Source organism: Carassius auratus, chromosome 42 (assembly GCF_003368295.1).
Source record: "Carassius auratus strain Wakin chromosome 42, ASM336829v1, whole genome shotgun sequence".
Classification (NCBI taxonomy): Eukaryota; Metazoa; Chordata; class Actinopteri; order Cypriniformes; family Cyprinidae; genus Carassius; species Carassius auratus.
In genome coordinates this window covers 10716879-10735666 of record NC_039284.1, presented here as the reverse complement: position 1 = coordinate 10735666, position 18788 = coordinate 10716879, and the positions used below count along the sequence as shown (strand labels likewise).

The window sequence follows — 18788 nt, the reverse complement described above, 5'->3', positions numbered from 1 at the left end:
TAGGATTTGTGCAAAGAGACATACAGAATTATAGGTTTATTGGCATAAACGAAAGGTTTTGAAAGCTTTGGTTTTTATTTAATCGAAAGATGCAGTGACTTTATCCACAGACAAACGTTTTTGCACGTTACTTCAGAACAAAAAATGTTTAAAGACAACCAGATACAAATTCCTCACATATTTATTTTTTAATAAATGCATATGAAAATATTGCTGAAACACTTACACTGAATGAGTGTGGAATGTCTCATTGGAAGCATATGAGCTTATTTGTAACATTATTAAAATGCTCCATATGTTGAACACCAAAGGGTAAAATGAGGACAGAAACATATTTGATATATCTGACATTTCTGGACCATTATGTTGGACTGAGCTGCTCATGCATGGATGGATTGTACCTATAGCACAATGTAGAAAATTCATACTACCCAGTGAAAAATCTAGGAAAACAGACGTGATTGTCTTCCACGCATAATTACTAATTGCTTGAAGAAGGCATCACTGTAAAAATGAAAAGATACTCTGATCGACATACTGGCAGAACCCTCTAGAACTGATCTTTTAGTAAAATTGTGAATAGGTTTTCCACCTCAAGTATCTTTTCATTTTTACAGTGATTTTATTTATTTTTTTTTTTTCTCAAATGAAGGCACAGACCATTGTATTTTGTTGGCTGGCAAAATATGGCAAATGAGTAAAAATCCTTCACGGAGGTCATGAAAACCCTGAGCTCCAAGACAAAGCTTTAGTATAATAAAAATATTTGTAACAGAAATACATTTTGCTTAAATAAAAAAAGATATTAACCTTGTAAAAAAGAATAAGATCTCAATAAAATTAGGTGTCTGAATCGTCCAAAGTCAACATAGCCTAACCTAATTTCAGACAAAATTAATTCTAAAATACATATTTCAAGTCAACCATATGCAAAGTTCAAGCATATTATTTTTCCTCCACTTGTTTATGATTGCATGGTGTATTCTTCATCAAAAACATGCTTTCATTAAAGGTGCACTAAGGAATTTTCCCTCATTAAACTGTTTTACACATAAAGATATGAATAGCACTGGGGGACATGGGGGGGTGGGGGGATCATTAAGTCAACAGTTAAGTCAAATCAGTAACTTAATAAACACTGATTTATTTTACATTGAGCAAAACAAGAGTTTATATTTGTTAAAGTTTCTTACTCGTGAGTAAAATTGCATTTCTACAGTGTCATCAATAAATTCAGGTTAACTGGGATATTTTTGATTAGGACATTTCAATGGCAACAGTGTCCCAATTTACCTAAATTTACCAATAACCAAAAACATTGCTTTTTCAGTTGGTTGCGAGCCGCCCATAAGTTTAACACGACTATGGCATATACGGAGTGCACCTTCAAAAAACACAAATTCTTGACTAGTTGCGCCTGTGCCACCAGAAGAGTTGTTCCTAAACGTTTCGTAAGTGTTTGTTTTTCTCATATTTCAGTCCCTTACTGTATCCCAAAACTGTATAGTTTAATATTTCCTCAAAACTTCAGTCTCATTCTTTCAAAAACTTCAATAGTATCGGTTCAGGCTGCGCGTGCCCGGTATGTCCGGCTGTCCGTTCATCCAGATCTCCCGTATAATCCGCTCGCGTTCCTCCAGTCGCTGCGCGCGCTCCAGCTCTTCCGCGGAGGTGAACACGTTACCGAGCGTCCGTTCGAAGCGCCGGTGGCGGCGTGCCGACAGGTCGGAGGTATTGTCCCAGTCCGAGTCGCTGTCGCTCGTGTCGCTGGTGCTCTCCAAAGTCTTTCCTGTTTTCTTGGCCGCTTGTTGCGTTTTGCAGTCGGTTCGACAGGAGATCTGCACCACTAACGCGATGAGAGTGAGAACCAGTCCCAAACACACCCCACACACAAAATACAGGGCCGCCCATTCCGGGTTATCTGCAGAAACAGTTCAGGTCAGTAACAGTTTGCAACGGGCCACTCTTACATTGTGTGACGGAGTAAAAGTAGGTTGTTTTGTAATCATTTGTTTTCTAATGATTGTATCCAGCAGCTCTTGTATAGTAATGTTTTTGATTTCTAAATAAAGAATGTGTGTGTATATACACACATCTATCTATCTATCTATCTATCTATCTATCTATCTATCTATCTATCTATCTATCTTTTTAGTTAAAAATGGATTTATTTTTAAGGAATCATTATGAAAATTATGCAGAACTATTTCAAAGAATTTATCCTTTAAATTTTCCATATTATCAGGATAAACATACCACTCTGAAACAAGCCATTTTTTTTAGTAATGAAATAAAATTGTATAAATAATTAGAATAAACATTTTAAAAATACAAAATGTAAACATGGTGCCACACAAAGTTTTACCAAACTGTAGAAGTATTATACAGTAAGGCTGCTCAATTCTGTAAAAAAAAAAAAAAAAAAAAAAAACATATATTTTGCTTAAAATTGAGAATACTTTTTGTTAATGAATATTTAACTTTTTTTTTACCTTTTTAAAAGTGGATTTTCTTGTACATTTAATATAATTACACAAACAAATAAACACAATTATATATATATATATATATATATATATATATATATATATATATATATATATATATATATATATATATATATATATATATATACATATATGGGTGTGTGTGTGTGTGTCTGTGTGACCCTGGAACACAAAACGAAAGTCTTTTCAAAAGTGTCAATTTTTCGTGTACCAAAGCTGTTTTACCTGCTATGAAGGAGTAAGCAGCCAGTGCATTGCTTACTAAAGCCATCTCCACAGGTGTGGCTTGCCTTTCATTGAGGAAAGCTGTAAACATTTCATCCACAGACGCTCTCTGGATCACTTATTGTGTGTAACTGAAAGAAAGTGAAAGAGGATGAGACTGCAAGTTTAAAACCAGTCTAGCTTATAATGATGTTGCTTTAATTATATTGGGATTTCTCCCTAGATTTAGATTGTATCATAACCTCGTGTGCAGCAAAAACTACTTTTACAGACAGGCTGGAAATTTCCAAACAGCAGAATAATGCTATATTTGACTGTGCACCCACAGACATTGTAACAACCTCCTCATCAAACTGTCACACAAGATCAGACAAAAAGACATCCAACACATACATTATTATTCACTGACAGGATGATTGACGATTACAATTTAGACAATCATAATAGAAATTATATGCTTTCATAAAGATTTTATTATAGAATGGCATCCTACCCCTGACATTCAATAAACCACTTCTAGGCACCGGGGACATTTTTACCAGTAAAATATTGCCAGAACATATTGGCTGGTTTTTGTCTTCTATCTCAAGAAGAAGAAATAAAACGTAATGAAACGAAGGTGGCTGAACACAAACAACAGAGAATCAGTGAGGCAGGATGGCTGGACAGAAAGCTTGAGTTATCAGATGTTTTTCAGCAGTAGTCTGGTCTGAAGGTAGACTGCATTCACGTGGGTGTAAAGGAATGTAGAGTTTCGGTCTGTCTCATTTAAAGGAAGACAGGCTTCTCTTTCAGTGTATATCAGGAATCAGACTGCTGGCACTTCCCACAAATATAGGTACACATTGGTCAATTTAAAACACTCAAATGTCTGTATCCTTAAAATTTAGAATATAGAGGTGCAACCCTGCATAAATGTGAATTCTCATTCTATTTTCTTTATAATATATTTGTTTTTATAATTTTACAATACACTCTTCAGAGGTTTTGGGTTGGTAAGAATTTTTTTTAAATGTTAAAGAAGTCTATTCACCAAGGCTGCATTAATTTGATAAAAATCATTTACGCACATCATTGATAAGAAATGTTTAAGTATTATTAAAGTTTAAAAGAAATTAAAGTTTAATTTTTTGTAGCCATTACTTGATATTTCAGTGTTGCATGATCCTCCATTTCTAATTATGAGTTGAAAATAGTTGTACTAATTGATGTAATTAATTATTATTATTATTATTTTAAATGATAAGCCTATATATAATTATTTTTTTCAGGATTCTTTGATAAGCACAAAAGAACATAATTTATCATGTATAAATGCCTTTAGTATCACATAGGATTAATTGAATGTGTCCTTGTTGCGGTAAAGTAAAAGTCTAAATTCTTTTAAAAACTAAATCTTGACCCCAGACTTCATATATACACACATATTATATATATATATATATATATATATATATATATATATATATATATATATATATATATATATATATATATATATACATACATACACACGCATTTTCTGAATTTTGTCTATTTATTAAACACATTTAATAACAAACATCAGATAATGTTAATATAAATTTGCAAAAATTGCTAATTTTAATAGAAAATTAAATACTCTTTATAAAATTCTGATTAAGTCTAGTTTTTAAAGCCCTCTTTCGTACCATATTTGCGGAAAGTATCTGTTACCCAGCAGTCCTAAGCTCATTTAACTGCGTCTGTTCTTCTGTGCAATCTTACAAAGTTCTACATTCACCCTCATCATTACTATCTTGTAATTATGAATCTCTCCCAGCCTCTGCACCATAATTTGATGTTTAAACTGTATTTCCAAGTGTAAATACTCTAAACGCTCTGTGAAACGCCAGTGCAAAACAATCTCATAAACTTTTACAAAGTGCTACGATCTGTGATGCTTGTACTCTCTCACAAATATTACACCAACATGCATTTGTCCCAATATTAATACTCAAGTGCTCTAGACTTGATCTACTTAGTGTTTTAGTTTTTTGACTATAGTTTTTGATTCAATTTCCCTGATTAACATAGAATAGCACTATAAATTTAGACTTACCTGGAGTGTGCTGACACATAGTGGTTCATTTATGAGATCTCACACTGCAGAGAAATAAGAACAAAAGCAAGTCAAAATGAGAAAGAAACTTCAGCATCCTCCCTTTGGCTCTTCAGAGCTGATGGACAAAGCAAAAATAAAAAAAAATAAAGGCTGGCTACTGTGTGAGTCATAATGATCTGTATAACAGAGCAGCCCCCTCAGCATTACGATAAGACCTTCAGTGGAAAAACTCTCTTTCCCAATCTGTGTTCCTGTGTTTGTGTGTGTCAGAGATCATACATTACACAGTATCACTATGAGTCCTTTTCCGGTACACACACTCCTCCATTCAACCACAAGTGATTAGTCAGGACCAAAACCCTCCCTAACTAGACAGAACCCCCCCCCCCCCCCAAAAAAAAAAAAACATCAAAAAATAACATTACTGTGTGTTTGGTGTTCGCCTGGGTCATGGATAATTATCTGACTATTTGAAAGCCACAGTGCGTAAAACACACATTTCTGCCGAAACTTGGTCATTGTACATATCAGGATGTGATGTAAGAGCACTACACTGAGAGACGACTAGTTAGTGAGCGTTCCTTTCTAATTTTACACATTTAGAAAATCATTATCTGTAGTCCTATCTCTACTTCTGGCTGTTTTTTGGTTGGAAAACAGTATGACTAAATTGTTGTTCTTGTGGTTTATATCTTTTCATGTTTTTGGAAACTACACTGGACTTTTCCCAGGACAAGTTCTTCTTTCCCACGCAAATCTCATGGGCCGTATCCTGTCTTCATATTAAAATAGATCTAAATTATGTAACATCTTCCAGTATCAACACAAAGTTAAGAGAGGCCTGTACTTTAATCCTAAAACCCTAAATGATGTTTATGTCAGCTTAATTTAATGAATTCTGCTTTATAAAGTTTACATGGCATCACATTTTATAAAAATCTTCAACTTAATAATGATAGATAAAAGAAAAGCAAGAGAAATTTAGCACTACATCACTTGCTCACTAATGGGTCCTCTGCAGTTAATGAGAGTCTAAAGTGAAAGTGAAAATGCTGTGTGTTTGTAAGAAACAAATCCATCATCAAGGTATTTTAACTTTAATACATCACTTCTGGCCAAAATGCCAGTTCATAATCTATAATAATGCTTCCCCAAGTGTCCACTACCTGTCGTCCTCTCATATCAGCTGTTTTGGACTGTTTTGGGTGTGAACAGTGTTTGTGCATATTTCTCTCCTGTTTCAGATGAGACAACGAGAAAGCAATATTATAGATAGATGGCTCCTATATTAGCCAGAAGCAACAGTTTGAAGATGAAAAAATCTTAATGATGAGTTTGTTTCTTACAAACAGCCAGTTTTTCTGGATTATTGTGATGTTTTTATCACCTGTTTAAACTCTCATTCTGACGGCACCCATTCACTGCAGGGGATCCATTGGTGGGATCCATTCATTTGTCACCACATTTCTCCAGGTCTGTGATGATGAAAAAGAAAACACATCTTCACCTTAGATGGCCCGAGGGTAAGTGCATCATTTTTTTGTCAAATTTTTAATACTTTAAATATTATTATATTTAATTACGTATTACTGAAATTGAGTCTTTAAGATTATGATCTGTTCTTTGACAGAAAGTTTGGTTTAACAATTCTCAGATTCAGACAATTCAGTGTAAACATTTGAAAGTCATTGAAAATTCTATCAAGAAAACTCTGAATCTATCCATTTTAAATACATTAATCAGAAAGTCATTTTTTTAAGCTTAGTCACCAGGCCCATTGTATTTTTGAATGAATTGCACTACTACATGTTCCTAGATTTGTCCATTCAAATGTTTGGAGAGAGTTTTCACCATTGTCCTCCAGATGGAACCACCGTTACGTGCCGACATCAACAAAGGAAAACGGCAGCTCATTTTTGGCATGGTTTTATTGAAGCCGGCAGCCTATAGTATTTCAGGGCCTTGACCAATGGAACCTGGCTTTAATCAGACACCGAGCCAAACTAAGCCCAAACCTGAGCTTCAAAGCTGGCATGAGCCAATACTCTTTCATTTGACTTCACAAATAGATGTCGCGCAAATGAGTGACTCTAAAATGATGTTGTTCCTCATTGAATAAGTTAAGTAGTGCGGCCGTTCTGCATAGTCACAGATCACAAACTTTAATATGACTTTTCCAGGCTCTAATCATTTTAACAGGAATCCAAGCACCTGTTCCTCAACTACTGTATAAGGGTCAAAGACGTCAAGAAAAATGTACAAAAGTGATTTTGTGTCCATAGAAAGCACATTAAATGTAAGTAAAATGTCTACTTTAAAAAAAAAAAATTATTACTGACAAATGGGCAAAACCAAGGATAGTGGCAAATGTTAAAAATGTAAAATTACAACTTATTAGTATTTGGTGTGAAAGTAATTAGTCTTTTAATATGTCATAAATAGATTTTTGTTGTAAATATGCCTGACAAGCTTGTTACACTGAATGCCATTTTACTGGTTGTCTTCTGTAAATCAGGGGAAAATGTATGATATTTATTTTTTGCTAAGAAAAACAAAAACATAATTGCTATTAAATTAAACAGAAAACTTTTAGCATTTTTTTTTGGGGGGGGGGGACTACAACAGTTTAAAGCAGTATTACACTTTTTTTATGGTTAAACACTTTTTCGTCTTTGACCCATAACATGATATTTAAGTTGAAACAATAATGGATGCACAACTGCTGTCATTAGTATTCACAGCCAGTGTTAAAATGAGTCGAACTAGACCTCCAGCAAGCATGCCAACCAGCCTGCTGCACAGCATTGTGGATCAAGCAGGTCACTTTTAGCTGGCCAGGCATTTTCCTGTTGCCATCCGTGTCAGTTCCTCAAGAACAAACAGGTGGAGTGGAAAACAGGTGCATTTCACAAGTGTTTTACAGTTCCTTAAATGGATAGTTCATACGAAAATGAAAATTCTGGTATCATTTACTCGCCTTCATGTCATGGCAAACCTCTAAGACATTTTTCTTTATAAGGGAAAAGGATATTCTTAGGAATATTTCATCATTTTCATAATTTAGAGCCCACTGACTTTCATTAATTAACTTATATATATAAACTGTACTTAACATTACTATAAGGATCTGTCAAAACCCCTGCTTATCTACATGCTGAATGTTAACATATTAACTTCCTAAGATAGTTTCCTTTTTAAACATTTCTTCCAAGCGTCAGAATAAAGATTGGGATACAAACTGCAAGACCATTTAAATCCATAAAAACATCAGAAGGAGCCTCTTATTTTCCTTATGAAGTGGCCTTATAAAATTATGATTATGAATTATTATGAACTCATGAGATCCAGTGGAGAAATGAAAGGGCAAAGGGAATTACTCAGACTTCAACATTGTTTTCATAGTAGAGAGAGATTAAACTAGTGCTCATAAAAAAATAAATAAAAAAGATTCATTGGAGAGTTTCAGATTTCTATTTTTAGAGGAAATGGTAAAAAAATAGAGGGCAACACACAGCTGTTTCTGATCAGGGGTAATGACAAAATGGAGCTCTGTTCAAAGAGAGTGTAAAACAAAGGACCCCTCAACTAGTCATGTCTCTGTTACATAATAAAAGCCCTGAAGAATAAACACAGTAGAATGAGTGGGTGAGCATTTGATCAGATGTAAAGCGAACTGAATTCCCACAACTAATGACTGTTTTTCTTTTGCATCATTCAACTTTTATCTCATGTAGAGTTGGTTGTATCCACAAACCACTCAATCTCCTCACTTGTTATGATGGGAGATTAGTAGAGATGGCATATATGTATGTCCAAAATAATTCCACACACGCATTTGACTCACTTCACTTAATCTACTATGAGCCCGCAGGGTTTATAAATTAATATGAAGAGCACATTCACAAAAACACTGTCATTTAAAAAGAACAGAATGAGAAGCTTGTAACCTTTTTCAGTAACTAAGCTGTATGGTCTTTATCTGCTACACCAAGGATAAACAAGTTCTATTCTATTATGATTTTTATTAAAGGTCTTCAATATTTAACAGGAAAAAGATTGATTTTCAGTCTTGTGAATTTCATTTTCACAGAAATGTGTGTGAGTGTGTGTGTGTGTGTGTGTACATTTGAATATATATTGGGTATAATTTATTTAATGTAACATGTATTTCCAATCTGTTAGAACATTAATATTAAAATAACATAAAGACCAGAACCCAAAACAGAATTAAATCTGTATCAATGAGTATTTCATGTGAGAGATCCTAAATTTGGCCATGATTTATTTCACTCTCATTATAATCACAAAACATGACTTTGGGCAGATTCATTTGCCAACCTTAGAGCTACACGTCCTCTCTACCTGGTGTTTTCTCTTTCTCTCTCTCTCTCTCTCTCTCTCTCTCTCTCTCTCTCTCTCTCTCTCTCTCTCTCTCTCTCTTGCTATTTTCTTCTCTAATATTATGTTTCAGAATGTAGGGCCAGTCTTAGCTCTCTCCAACTCAGCCTCTGTTAGCTCAGTGAAGCAGAACAGTGGAGCTGGAGGACCTGAATGTACTTAACCCCACACAGATGGGAAACTTAAGCTTTTCCATACCTCAGCTGCCTAGAAAAGAAACGAGACGGACAGAATGTTACTATTATTTAACGTCACTATAGCCGTTTTCTTTTCAGAAGGGTTTTTATAACACTGTGTTTAGCTGTTTGTAAAGATGAGAGATTTAGTATGAAAAACAGAGGGCTGTTGAAGGATGTTGCCCTTTTATTCTGATTTAGCACGAGTTACTTTGACCCATAACCACTATGAGAGAAAAGTGGGTACTTATGAGAGCCATGTTTAACATGCTATAACAGCAAGAAAAACATGATGAGTTCATTTAGGGCTGGCTTCCTGGAAACAGAACCTAGTTTTTGACTAAAGTAATTTATTTTATTTTTTTTGTAGAATCACTTCTTTTTTGAGCACTTTAGTGGAGATGTATGTTCAAACTGGCCCCGAGGGATGTCAGTGTGTGTGTTCTGTGTTTGTATGGCTCTGTGTACCTTGGCTGTTAGTGACTTGCACAACATTCCCAGTTGAATACTATCCTCAACTGAATGTTTCTTTAAATTTGGGGTTATGGGTAATTATTCTAAAAATGCAAAACCTCCATATTGGCATAAAATAAGTACAGCAGTATAGTTCAAGCAGAGACTCATAACCAGAGGCTATTGAGCCGTATTGTCCTCCATGTCCTCCATGCTTTATTAAATCCTGGCCACACGGTACTAATTAATTCCCTTGTTTTAGTAAATCGTGACCAGGTTTTACTAATTAGTTAAAATAGCTTTAATTAAAGGGGTCATATGAAGCTGCTAAAAAGAACATTATTTTTTGTAATGAAATGTTTATGCAGTGTAAGAATGCTTGAGAATGGTGTGACTGGCGGATTGCGGCTACCAGATGTGACGACCCCACCTTTTATTCTCTAATAATAAAAGGTACGCCTTTTTGCTTTGCATGAACATCTGGGCAGTGTTATGCAAATCTTTCCACATAGTGATGTAGAGATGTGGGGGCGTGTTTGAACGAGCTGTTTTAGGAGGGCGCGGACGAGTGTTGACTTTTATAAAGAATATCTCTTTGGGTTTGAGACTTTAGTCTTTTCAACTTCACAGATCTTCTTTATGTACCAAGAGCTTATAACTCTCCAAAGAGAAAGGACAAATTCTAATCGCATCATATGATCCCTCTAAATCATGCCCATGTTGTTCTCTTGTTTTAGTAAATCATGGCTAAGGTGTCTAACCCTAACCCTAACTAATTAATTCCCTCATTTTAATAAAATCTAAATGAGGGAATTAATTAGTACAATGTGGCTATACGGTTAACTAAAAAGAGGGAACAAATTAATAAATCATGGATGGATTCTTAATTAGGGGCCATGATAAATATATTTTTGCCAATGTGTCATGTGCAGGGCTCTGTACTGAAGTAATAATGTATACTTTGTAGGGTTCATGCAATTCCACTGTCCTTCACAAAAACCAGGACACGTAAGCAAGCCGGAGGCTAGATTATGCTCTTACTGACAGATCACATGAACACACATTCAGAGCAGACCACACAAGATAAACAAACAAGCATTCAGCTAGTCCTCTTGCCATCGTAGAGCACATGGTACACAGTATCATCTTTGATCAGGTATCTGAGAGACCTATTTGGCGATTATGAAGAACACTTGATCATTTATTTAATTTGCTATTTTATTTCCATCTTAGAAAGTATAATGCATTATGCATTGTTAGTTCTTTCCCAAAAAGTACTGGTTAACCTTCAAGAGAACCACAACAAATTATAACAGCTGGCCAGAGTCACTTGCTACACAGTGTGTAAATGAATCTCAGGTCTGAAAGAAAACGCATTATGTTAAGCGTTGGTTAGTAGTGAACAGCTGAATTGTTGCCTGTGCAGTTGATCTGCTGGAGGCGACGTACACCTGGCTTAGAATTAAACAATTAGCTTCTGCATAATTATAGGTCAAAGAGTCAGCCCTGTTAACATCAGACATTAACTGATCTGCAGTACATGTCCCAAAGAAACTGTCTGTGTGACAGATGCAAAGTATTACCATATGATTGCAAGATCATGTTTGAAAAGGAACTAAGATTGGTTTCTAATGCAGATTAGACTTCCTGGCTGCCAAAGAACTATTAAAAGCATTTTAATTCTTATTATGCCGAACTTGTTCACCACACAAGCTCATGAAATGTCTTCCAAACCCATATGAATTTCTTTTTTATTCCATTGAAAACACAAATTATGTGAAGTTTTGAACTATTTTAACTACTACAATTAATGAGGTCTGAAGCTATCAATTAGCTTTAGTAATATAGACTCAAAAAGCAAATAAAACCAATTATAATTATTTGTAGCTGTCTGAAGTAGATGTAACGTGCTACAATGTGTGGAGTTGTCAAACATAAATGGATATTTTCTTTATTTCTGAGGTAATTTCTGCATTTGGTCTGATTCCAAAAACACGTTCAAATGTTTGCTTTGTTGGGTCCGGTGTAGCTGATTTGTGGTGCAGTAGAAATGGTGCACCTCTAGCCAATACAATCTTCAGTTTTAATTTCACACAGAATGTGGTTTTGACACGGGGCAGTGGAATGGGAAAAAATGCAAGGTCTGGAGATGCTTTTTTTTAAAAGTTTAGTTTGCCTAACGCATATCTAGTCCATGTTTGCATAGTAAAACAATGGAAGGTAGTGCAGTGGAATGCAAAAACTTTTTTATTGTCATAGAGCAAGACTTTTAATTTGAAAATAGTAAACATTGCAGTATTGAGGCAGGCATGTTTTAAAATGATGTAAACCTTAAAACAGACAACACAAAGGCCCATTGTTTTAGTTTGTTCCTTTCTTTTTCTTTTTAACCATAGCCAACTGTTATTGTTTTCTTTTTTAATTGCTTAACTGCAGCCCATTGGCAGAGCAGCTGTATGCTGAATCGTGAAAGTGTGTGGTAGGCCGGCCATAGTGCAGCACAAAACACATATCTCATACAAACATAGGCAAAACTTTGCGTTTAATGGCACAGGGGCTCATAAAATACCACATGCTCCCTGTCAGAGTCCTGTGCATTACTGAGCCTGATTCATACTGGCACAAGGCTTTTTTCCACTTTGTTGAATTACATAGCATAGTGAATTCAACCAACCAAACCAACAGGAAAAGGATTAAATAAAGTTTGGAGAACAACTGAAAATAAAAAAAATAAACTGAGTGTAATGAACAACAACAGACTCCTTAAAAGATTTCAGGAAATAGTTAAAAAGGTGCTGATGATAAAATGTTATTCATGCTTTTCAAATATATTAAAATGCTTTTTGTTCTTTATGGATCTTGACTGGCCCTAGTTACTGTATGCTTTCAATGTATAGAAAAGAGCAGCTAGAACATTCTTCTAAATCTCTCCTTTTGTGTTTCCACAGGTGAACGAAAGTCATGCAGGTCTGGAACAACATGACCATTCAGTTTGAAGTCACTGGCCACTACACTTATTTCAACTCAGACCTAAACAATGCTGCCCAGTGTGTGTTCAGGCCCACATGGCCCCACGGTTACTGCTCTAGGAGACAGGAGCTGACACAAAGCAGCTGTCTGAGTCCACTTGAGTGGCAGGAAGTCCTGCCAACATCTGGTCCTTCTATTAAGAGACCCTCGAGAATCAGAGCAGGCGACAGCAGGGAGACTCTAAAGGTGAGTGAATGTATTGTAGTCATGAGGTCTGTGGCCACAAGGACATCACACTCTAACAATCGGCTAGGTAGCTATTACCTAATAGTTCAATTATGGTTTAGACATTAAGGTCTTTGTGTATCTGAAGATAGAGGAGGAATGACTTCCTCTCCACAGACTCCGTTGTCCAGCACACAGAAGCTCCTGTTAGTGTTGCCATTAGATAAGAATATAATGCTAAACATCCAGACTGAGGTATCTGTGCATGCAATTGTGTGTCTTTATAAGTTTAGCAATTTCTGTCTATCTACTAATAAAAAAATCTACACTTCACTATAAGATTCAGCATGTTAATTTAGAATTGTACTATTAAATTACTTTTACTTTTGAACAGTAATAGCTTAACATTATTGTTCGCATAAACTAATACATTTTTAACATTTCAAGTTGTATAAATTAGCATTGACTAATGTATTTTGAACAGTCATGAATTAACAATTAACAGTATTATATTTATGCATTAGCCTTGATTAATAAGTGATGCTTATTGTTAATGCATGTTACCTTATGCAATAACTAAAGGTACTGAGCTGAACTTTATTGTAAAGTGTTAATCAAAAACCCACAAAAATCCTCTAAACTCGCTTTAATTACTTACGTAATTCTACAAAGTGTCTACAAACAGCCATAATCAACATTTAGGTTTGGTTTCAGTCCTCAGTGGGTGTCTGGTTGTGCTTGAGGGATGGTGTTGACCCTGTTTGGCCCTCCTGAGCAGGGAAAAACATCCATCTAATGTGAAGTGTTAAAGGAAGTCCTGCGAGCGTGCTGTTGTTCAAACAGAGCCCAGAACCCCTGAGAGTCATTCGACAGCTTTTATTTAACACAGAGAGCAAAGGTGTTCCCCTTTAACTTCAACATGGCGTTTTCTTAAAGCCCCCACCTGAGACTGGGGAACTGACTTTCATCCAAAATCACTATATCATGTCTGTATACATGGCCACAGACAGGGGAAAACAGTCAAATGCATTGAATTGTATTGAGGAGAACTTTACAGCTATTCATATATTACAGTTGTAGTCAATACACAATTGACATTCCACTTTTGAAAATTGAAATATAAAAAACTTGCAAGCAACAGAGCAGTAAAGCACATATAAAGCAGTCTTTGATATAATGTACAATATAATAGTTTAATATAATTGTATTAAAGTTATATATTATATAATTTAGTAGTTATAATAATAATAGTTTTCCTGTAGCACATTGCAATATCAAACGTAAGGTTGGGAGTTCGATTTCCCGGGAACACATGATAGGTAAAAATGTATATCCTGAATGCACTGTAAGTCGCTTTGGATAAAAGCGTCTGCTAAATGTATAAATTTAAAATAATTAGAAATGTTAATACTTATTTATTCAATGAGTGCAACTCATTTAATTTAGTTGAATTAGTAACTAATGATCTAAAATCACAGTAACAGCACAGCAACATATAGCTCCACTCCAACTCACCCAATGTATTCTGTCCTTTCTCTTGTCCAAGCAACACACATCTGAGCTGGAGTCGTGAAAGACTGTTTTGCTTGAGTTTTCCACTGTTTGTGAGTGAGCTGTCTGTGTAAGTGAGTTTGCATACAAGTCCAAAAAACTCAGAGGAAGGAAGAAAATAGAAAAGTAAGTTGTCCTTAGAGAGTCTGTTTGCCTATTCAAAACAGTTCAAACGAAGCCACTGGAGGTAGAAGGTGATCATAACGCCGTGTGCAGATGCATACTGGAGCTGTGCTTCTCTTTATAACCCATGTCAGGAGGACGCTGTGCCCTGGAAGCTGGAATGTGACATGGAGAAGGCAGGAGACATTGACAGACACAGACCGGTCAGAATGGAGCTCTGGAGAGCAGTGAATATGAAAGAAAGGGACATAGGCATGTCTGTGAGATTGAGAGCGAGAGAGAGAGAGAGAGAGAGAGAGAGGGAGGGAGTCTGGAAAAGGAGGGGGATGGTTGGACGACTAGTAGAGAACACGACATGACATGAGAATTTCATTCAGTTTGGACTTGGAATTTGCCTGTTAACTTTTGCTGGGATTTCTGTCCCGAGGCTCTCTGGAAAAAAGCCAGGTCCATGTGTACAGGAGTGAAATTAATAATAATAATAATAATAATGATAATAATAATAATAATAATAATAATCATAATAATCATAAAATTGAAATTGCATTAAAATTCATGACCATCAAACAGCCATGAAAAATACAGAGTTGCCACAGAATACATTAGTTCACATAAGCCAAGATTAATAATGTATGATTTCTTGGCAAAGTATATCAAAATGTAATTCAGAGTGGCAGTTATTTTAAAGAACAGCACGGGCTCACTTTTAAAGCAAGTTTGTTAGGTTTTAGGAAACAAATCAATATATACACTATTCAGAATTGCAAGTATTCTGACACTTTATGGTTTTTAAAGGTTAGTGGATCATGTTCATAGTTAATGTGACAAACTGCATCTGTGGATGCCTGTACGACATCTTCGTGAACTTCAAAAAGTGAAGGTAGTTCTGAGAAAAAGTCTAGCATCATTTGTTTGCAGAAGCCACTTGATATGTTGTCATTAAATGCAATGAAATTCGTACATTATTATTGCTATTATTTAAATGTGGCATACATTTCCAAATGCTTTTGGCTTGTATTTTACTATAATAATTATTTTTATTTTATTTTTTTCATTAAAGTTTAATGCTTTTAAACCCACGTTTGTCCATCTAAATAATGAGCATTCCCATTCCTTTGAGCACACTCACTAATCTGAGTTTGTTGCTTTTATAGCCCATAAAAGCCTTAGATAGTCTTTGACCTGTCTCCCCCCAATGTGACCATCTTCCTTTAATCTGATAGGAAGCTGTCTGTCTGTGATTGAGACCTGAGCTTTTGATCACTCAGCCGGATCTTTTAACAACTGACAAGAACAGATCTAGGGTTAAAATTAAGCAAAATCACTAATGAACATTGTCTGAAACATGATCTGAAGCAATGCTAAGATAAGGAAAGTGACTAAAAAGTGTTTAAAATTAGCTTTTTTCATTCTAAACAAGTCTAACATGCGGAAAAACATAAGAACCTTGTCGTTGCAATAGTCCCCCCCCCCCCCCCCCCCCATATTGCATGAGAGCGCTTAATCAAAGAGTAGCCCAGAGTTATCTCAAGTGAAATGTGATGTCTATTGATAACCTGACTAGTTAATGGCTGGTAATAAAGCGATTCAAGTAGAGACAACCAGCTATAAACAAACAATGGAAAACAATGAGCTCTGTACATTGTTGTCTTGCCCATCTTCTGTTTTCAAGTCTTCTGTTTTCAGGTTGAAAAACACTGCCACTAACCTGTTAAACTTAAAGGGGCCATCCTGAATAAGAAAACCTCTTTTCCTATAGAAGGTAATTAAGCATTTAATGGGCATGTTAATAGATCACCAAAAGAACATGAAACCATGTGAGTGAATAAAAGCAGAGAGATAGAGCCGTGCTCGGCCAGATGAGATTCACAGATTCTGAAGGCACTTTATGCAGCAGATTGCAGAGCTGCTGAAGTCCAAACTCACTCATGGAGATGATTTGATTAGTGTGATTGTTCAAAAGCTTTATGTAACACTGGAGCATCTCCGGGGGAAAATATATATATATATATATATATATATATATATATATATATATATATATATATATATATATATATATATATATATATATATATATGTATATATATATGTATGAGGAAATCTTTGCCAGGCTAAAGATCAAATCTAAAACCATATTGGCAATGCACTAAGGGAAAATATATACGAAAAAAATGCCTTCAACTAAACTATGTAATTATGCCTTTAGGGTCTAAACCAGTAAAAACATTGAAACAGTATGACTTACCAGCTTTGCGATTCATAAACTGCATCCTTACCTACACCCATCCTCCTGTTGTGTTCCTGCTGAAACAATGGGCGTAACAATTCAGCATCTGCCCCATGTGCTGGCCTTTATTGCCCTGCTGCCCAGAGTCACCAGGGCTGATGGGCTGTGACTGCATTTGACACAAGCTTCTGATGGGCCAGCAATGAAAAAAATCACAAATAATCTATTTTGACGCAAACATATTTCATAATTAAAATTCTATTAGCTACATTTATTATTACATTTAAGCTTAAGTATACATAAAATGCATATGTGTTACTGATTGGCAGTGAGTGTGTTTTTGGACTCGGTCTGACATTGTGGTCAAGCGTTTTTTCAAATATTGCTTAGTGCACCTTTAATGCATAAATCCTGTCAATTGTTTTCCTGTACTAGGAAATGGAACACCCATAATAAAACTTTGGAATGCGACAGCATTTAAAAATGTTTTGTGTGTAATACAGAACTCTGTATCCATTTCATATGCTAGATTATGCGTTCTAGATTTCTAAAAGAAACAAAAATATAAATACTGTACATGTAAAAAAAAAATAAATAAGACTACATAGAAAATACAATTCATCATTAGTTAAAACATTAAAATAAGGTTTCATTTGTTAATAACTAACAATGAAAAATACTTCAAGCAATTTTCAATGTTAGTTAGTTAGTTCATAATTTTCTAATACATTATTAAAATCAAACACTGAATATCTGCAAATATTATTTTATAGACCTGAGCTAACATGAACTAAGAATGAATGAACAATGTCCACCCAAACATTTATATGCACTATTTTCTACTTTTCCCTTTCACATGAAATGGCTTGGTGATGCTTTTCTTATTGATATTATATTAGCTGAACATCTTTAAAATTCTCAATTTTAGAAATGCACAAGAAAAAAATGGACATATTGCCCTTGAAACCAATGAATGAATGAAATGTTTATGTATGCATTAAATTGAAACATATACTATACATAAACGTTCACTTCCATGTTGTATTTAAATCTGTGAATATATAAATATGAGATTGCTAGAGGATAATTTACTTGAAACAAAAATGTATGTGTGTGTGTGTGTGTGTGTGTGTGTGTGTGTATATATATATATATATATATATATATATATATATATATATATATATACACACACACACAAATAAACAAACATACCGATTAGGATTCAGAGTTACTTTAACAGTGCTTGACATTTGGAGTCTCTCCTGTCCAAAAGGCTCCTTAGGAGGCACACAATTAATCACATCCTTTTGGCATGACACAAAAATATGGACTCTGTGAAGCTAGCAGACAAATATAACCTCAGTGGGGCTCAAGAGTCACAATGAAGAGCTGGGATTCAGTATAAACCTGATAATAAACAGAACATTAAAAATGTGAAATATGGAAACAAAGAAGGGTTATGATGCTCTTTAGAACATACACTAAGAAATATTTTTTTTATAAAAATGCTAAATATAAATAATTTAAATGTGTACTAAAATATTTTTGAATTCATTTTACTCAAAGGGATAGTAAAAAAAAAAAAAGAAAAATCTGTCATCATTTACTCACCCTTAAGTATTCAAAACGTCTTTGAGTTTCTTTCTTCTGTTAAACACAAAATAATATTATGTATGTCGGTGGCTACCGTTAACTGTTTGGTTACCAACATTCTTCAAAATATCTTATTTTGTGCTCAACAGAAGAAAGAAACGTGTGTTTTGAACAGCTTGAGGGTGAAGGCATTTTCATTTTGAGTGAACTATCCCTTTAAATGTCTTATTTACTTGTAACATGCTCTTCAG

General features: G+C 34.8%; 1 protein-coding gene across 4 annotated transcripts; it reads right to left on the bottom strand.

Annotated features, from left to right (window-relative positions):
• Positions 1–49: 49 nt before the first annotated feature.
• Positions 50–15172, bottom strand: LOC113060626 (protein eva-1 homolog A-like). Of its 4 annotated transcripts, none has more exons than XM_026229702.1 (4): positions 14553–15171; positions 4813–4856; positions 2733–2863; positions 50–1921 (listed from the first exon to the last, which is right to left on the bottom strand). In XM_026229702.1, exons 3-4 carry the CDS (start codon positions 2821–2823, stop codon positions 1551–1553), a joined length of 462 nt encoding a protein of 153 aa, XP_026085487.1. In that variant the 5' UTR covers positions 2824–2863; positions 4813–4856; positions 14553–15171; the 3' UTR covers positions 50–1550. The 4 variants fall into 4 exon arrangements, with proteins under 4 accessions (XP_026085487.1, XP_026085488.1, XP_026085490.1 ...); XM_026229703.1 differs by lacking the exon at positions 14553–15171 and adding an exon at positions 6203–6331; XM_026229705.1 differs by lacking the exon at positions 4813–4856 and having other exon boundaries at positions 14553–15172.
• Between the last annotated feature and the right edge of the window lie 3616 nt (positions 15173–18788).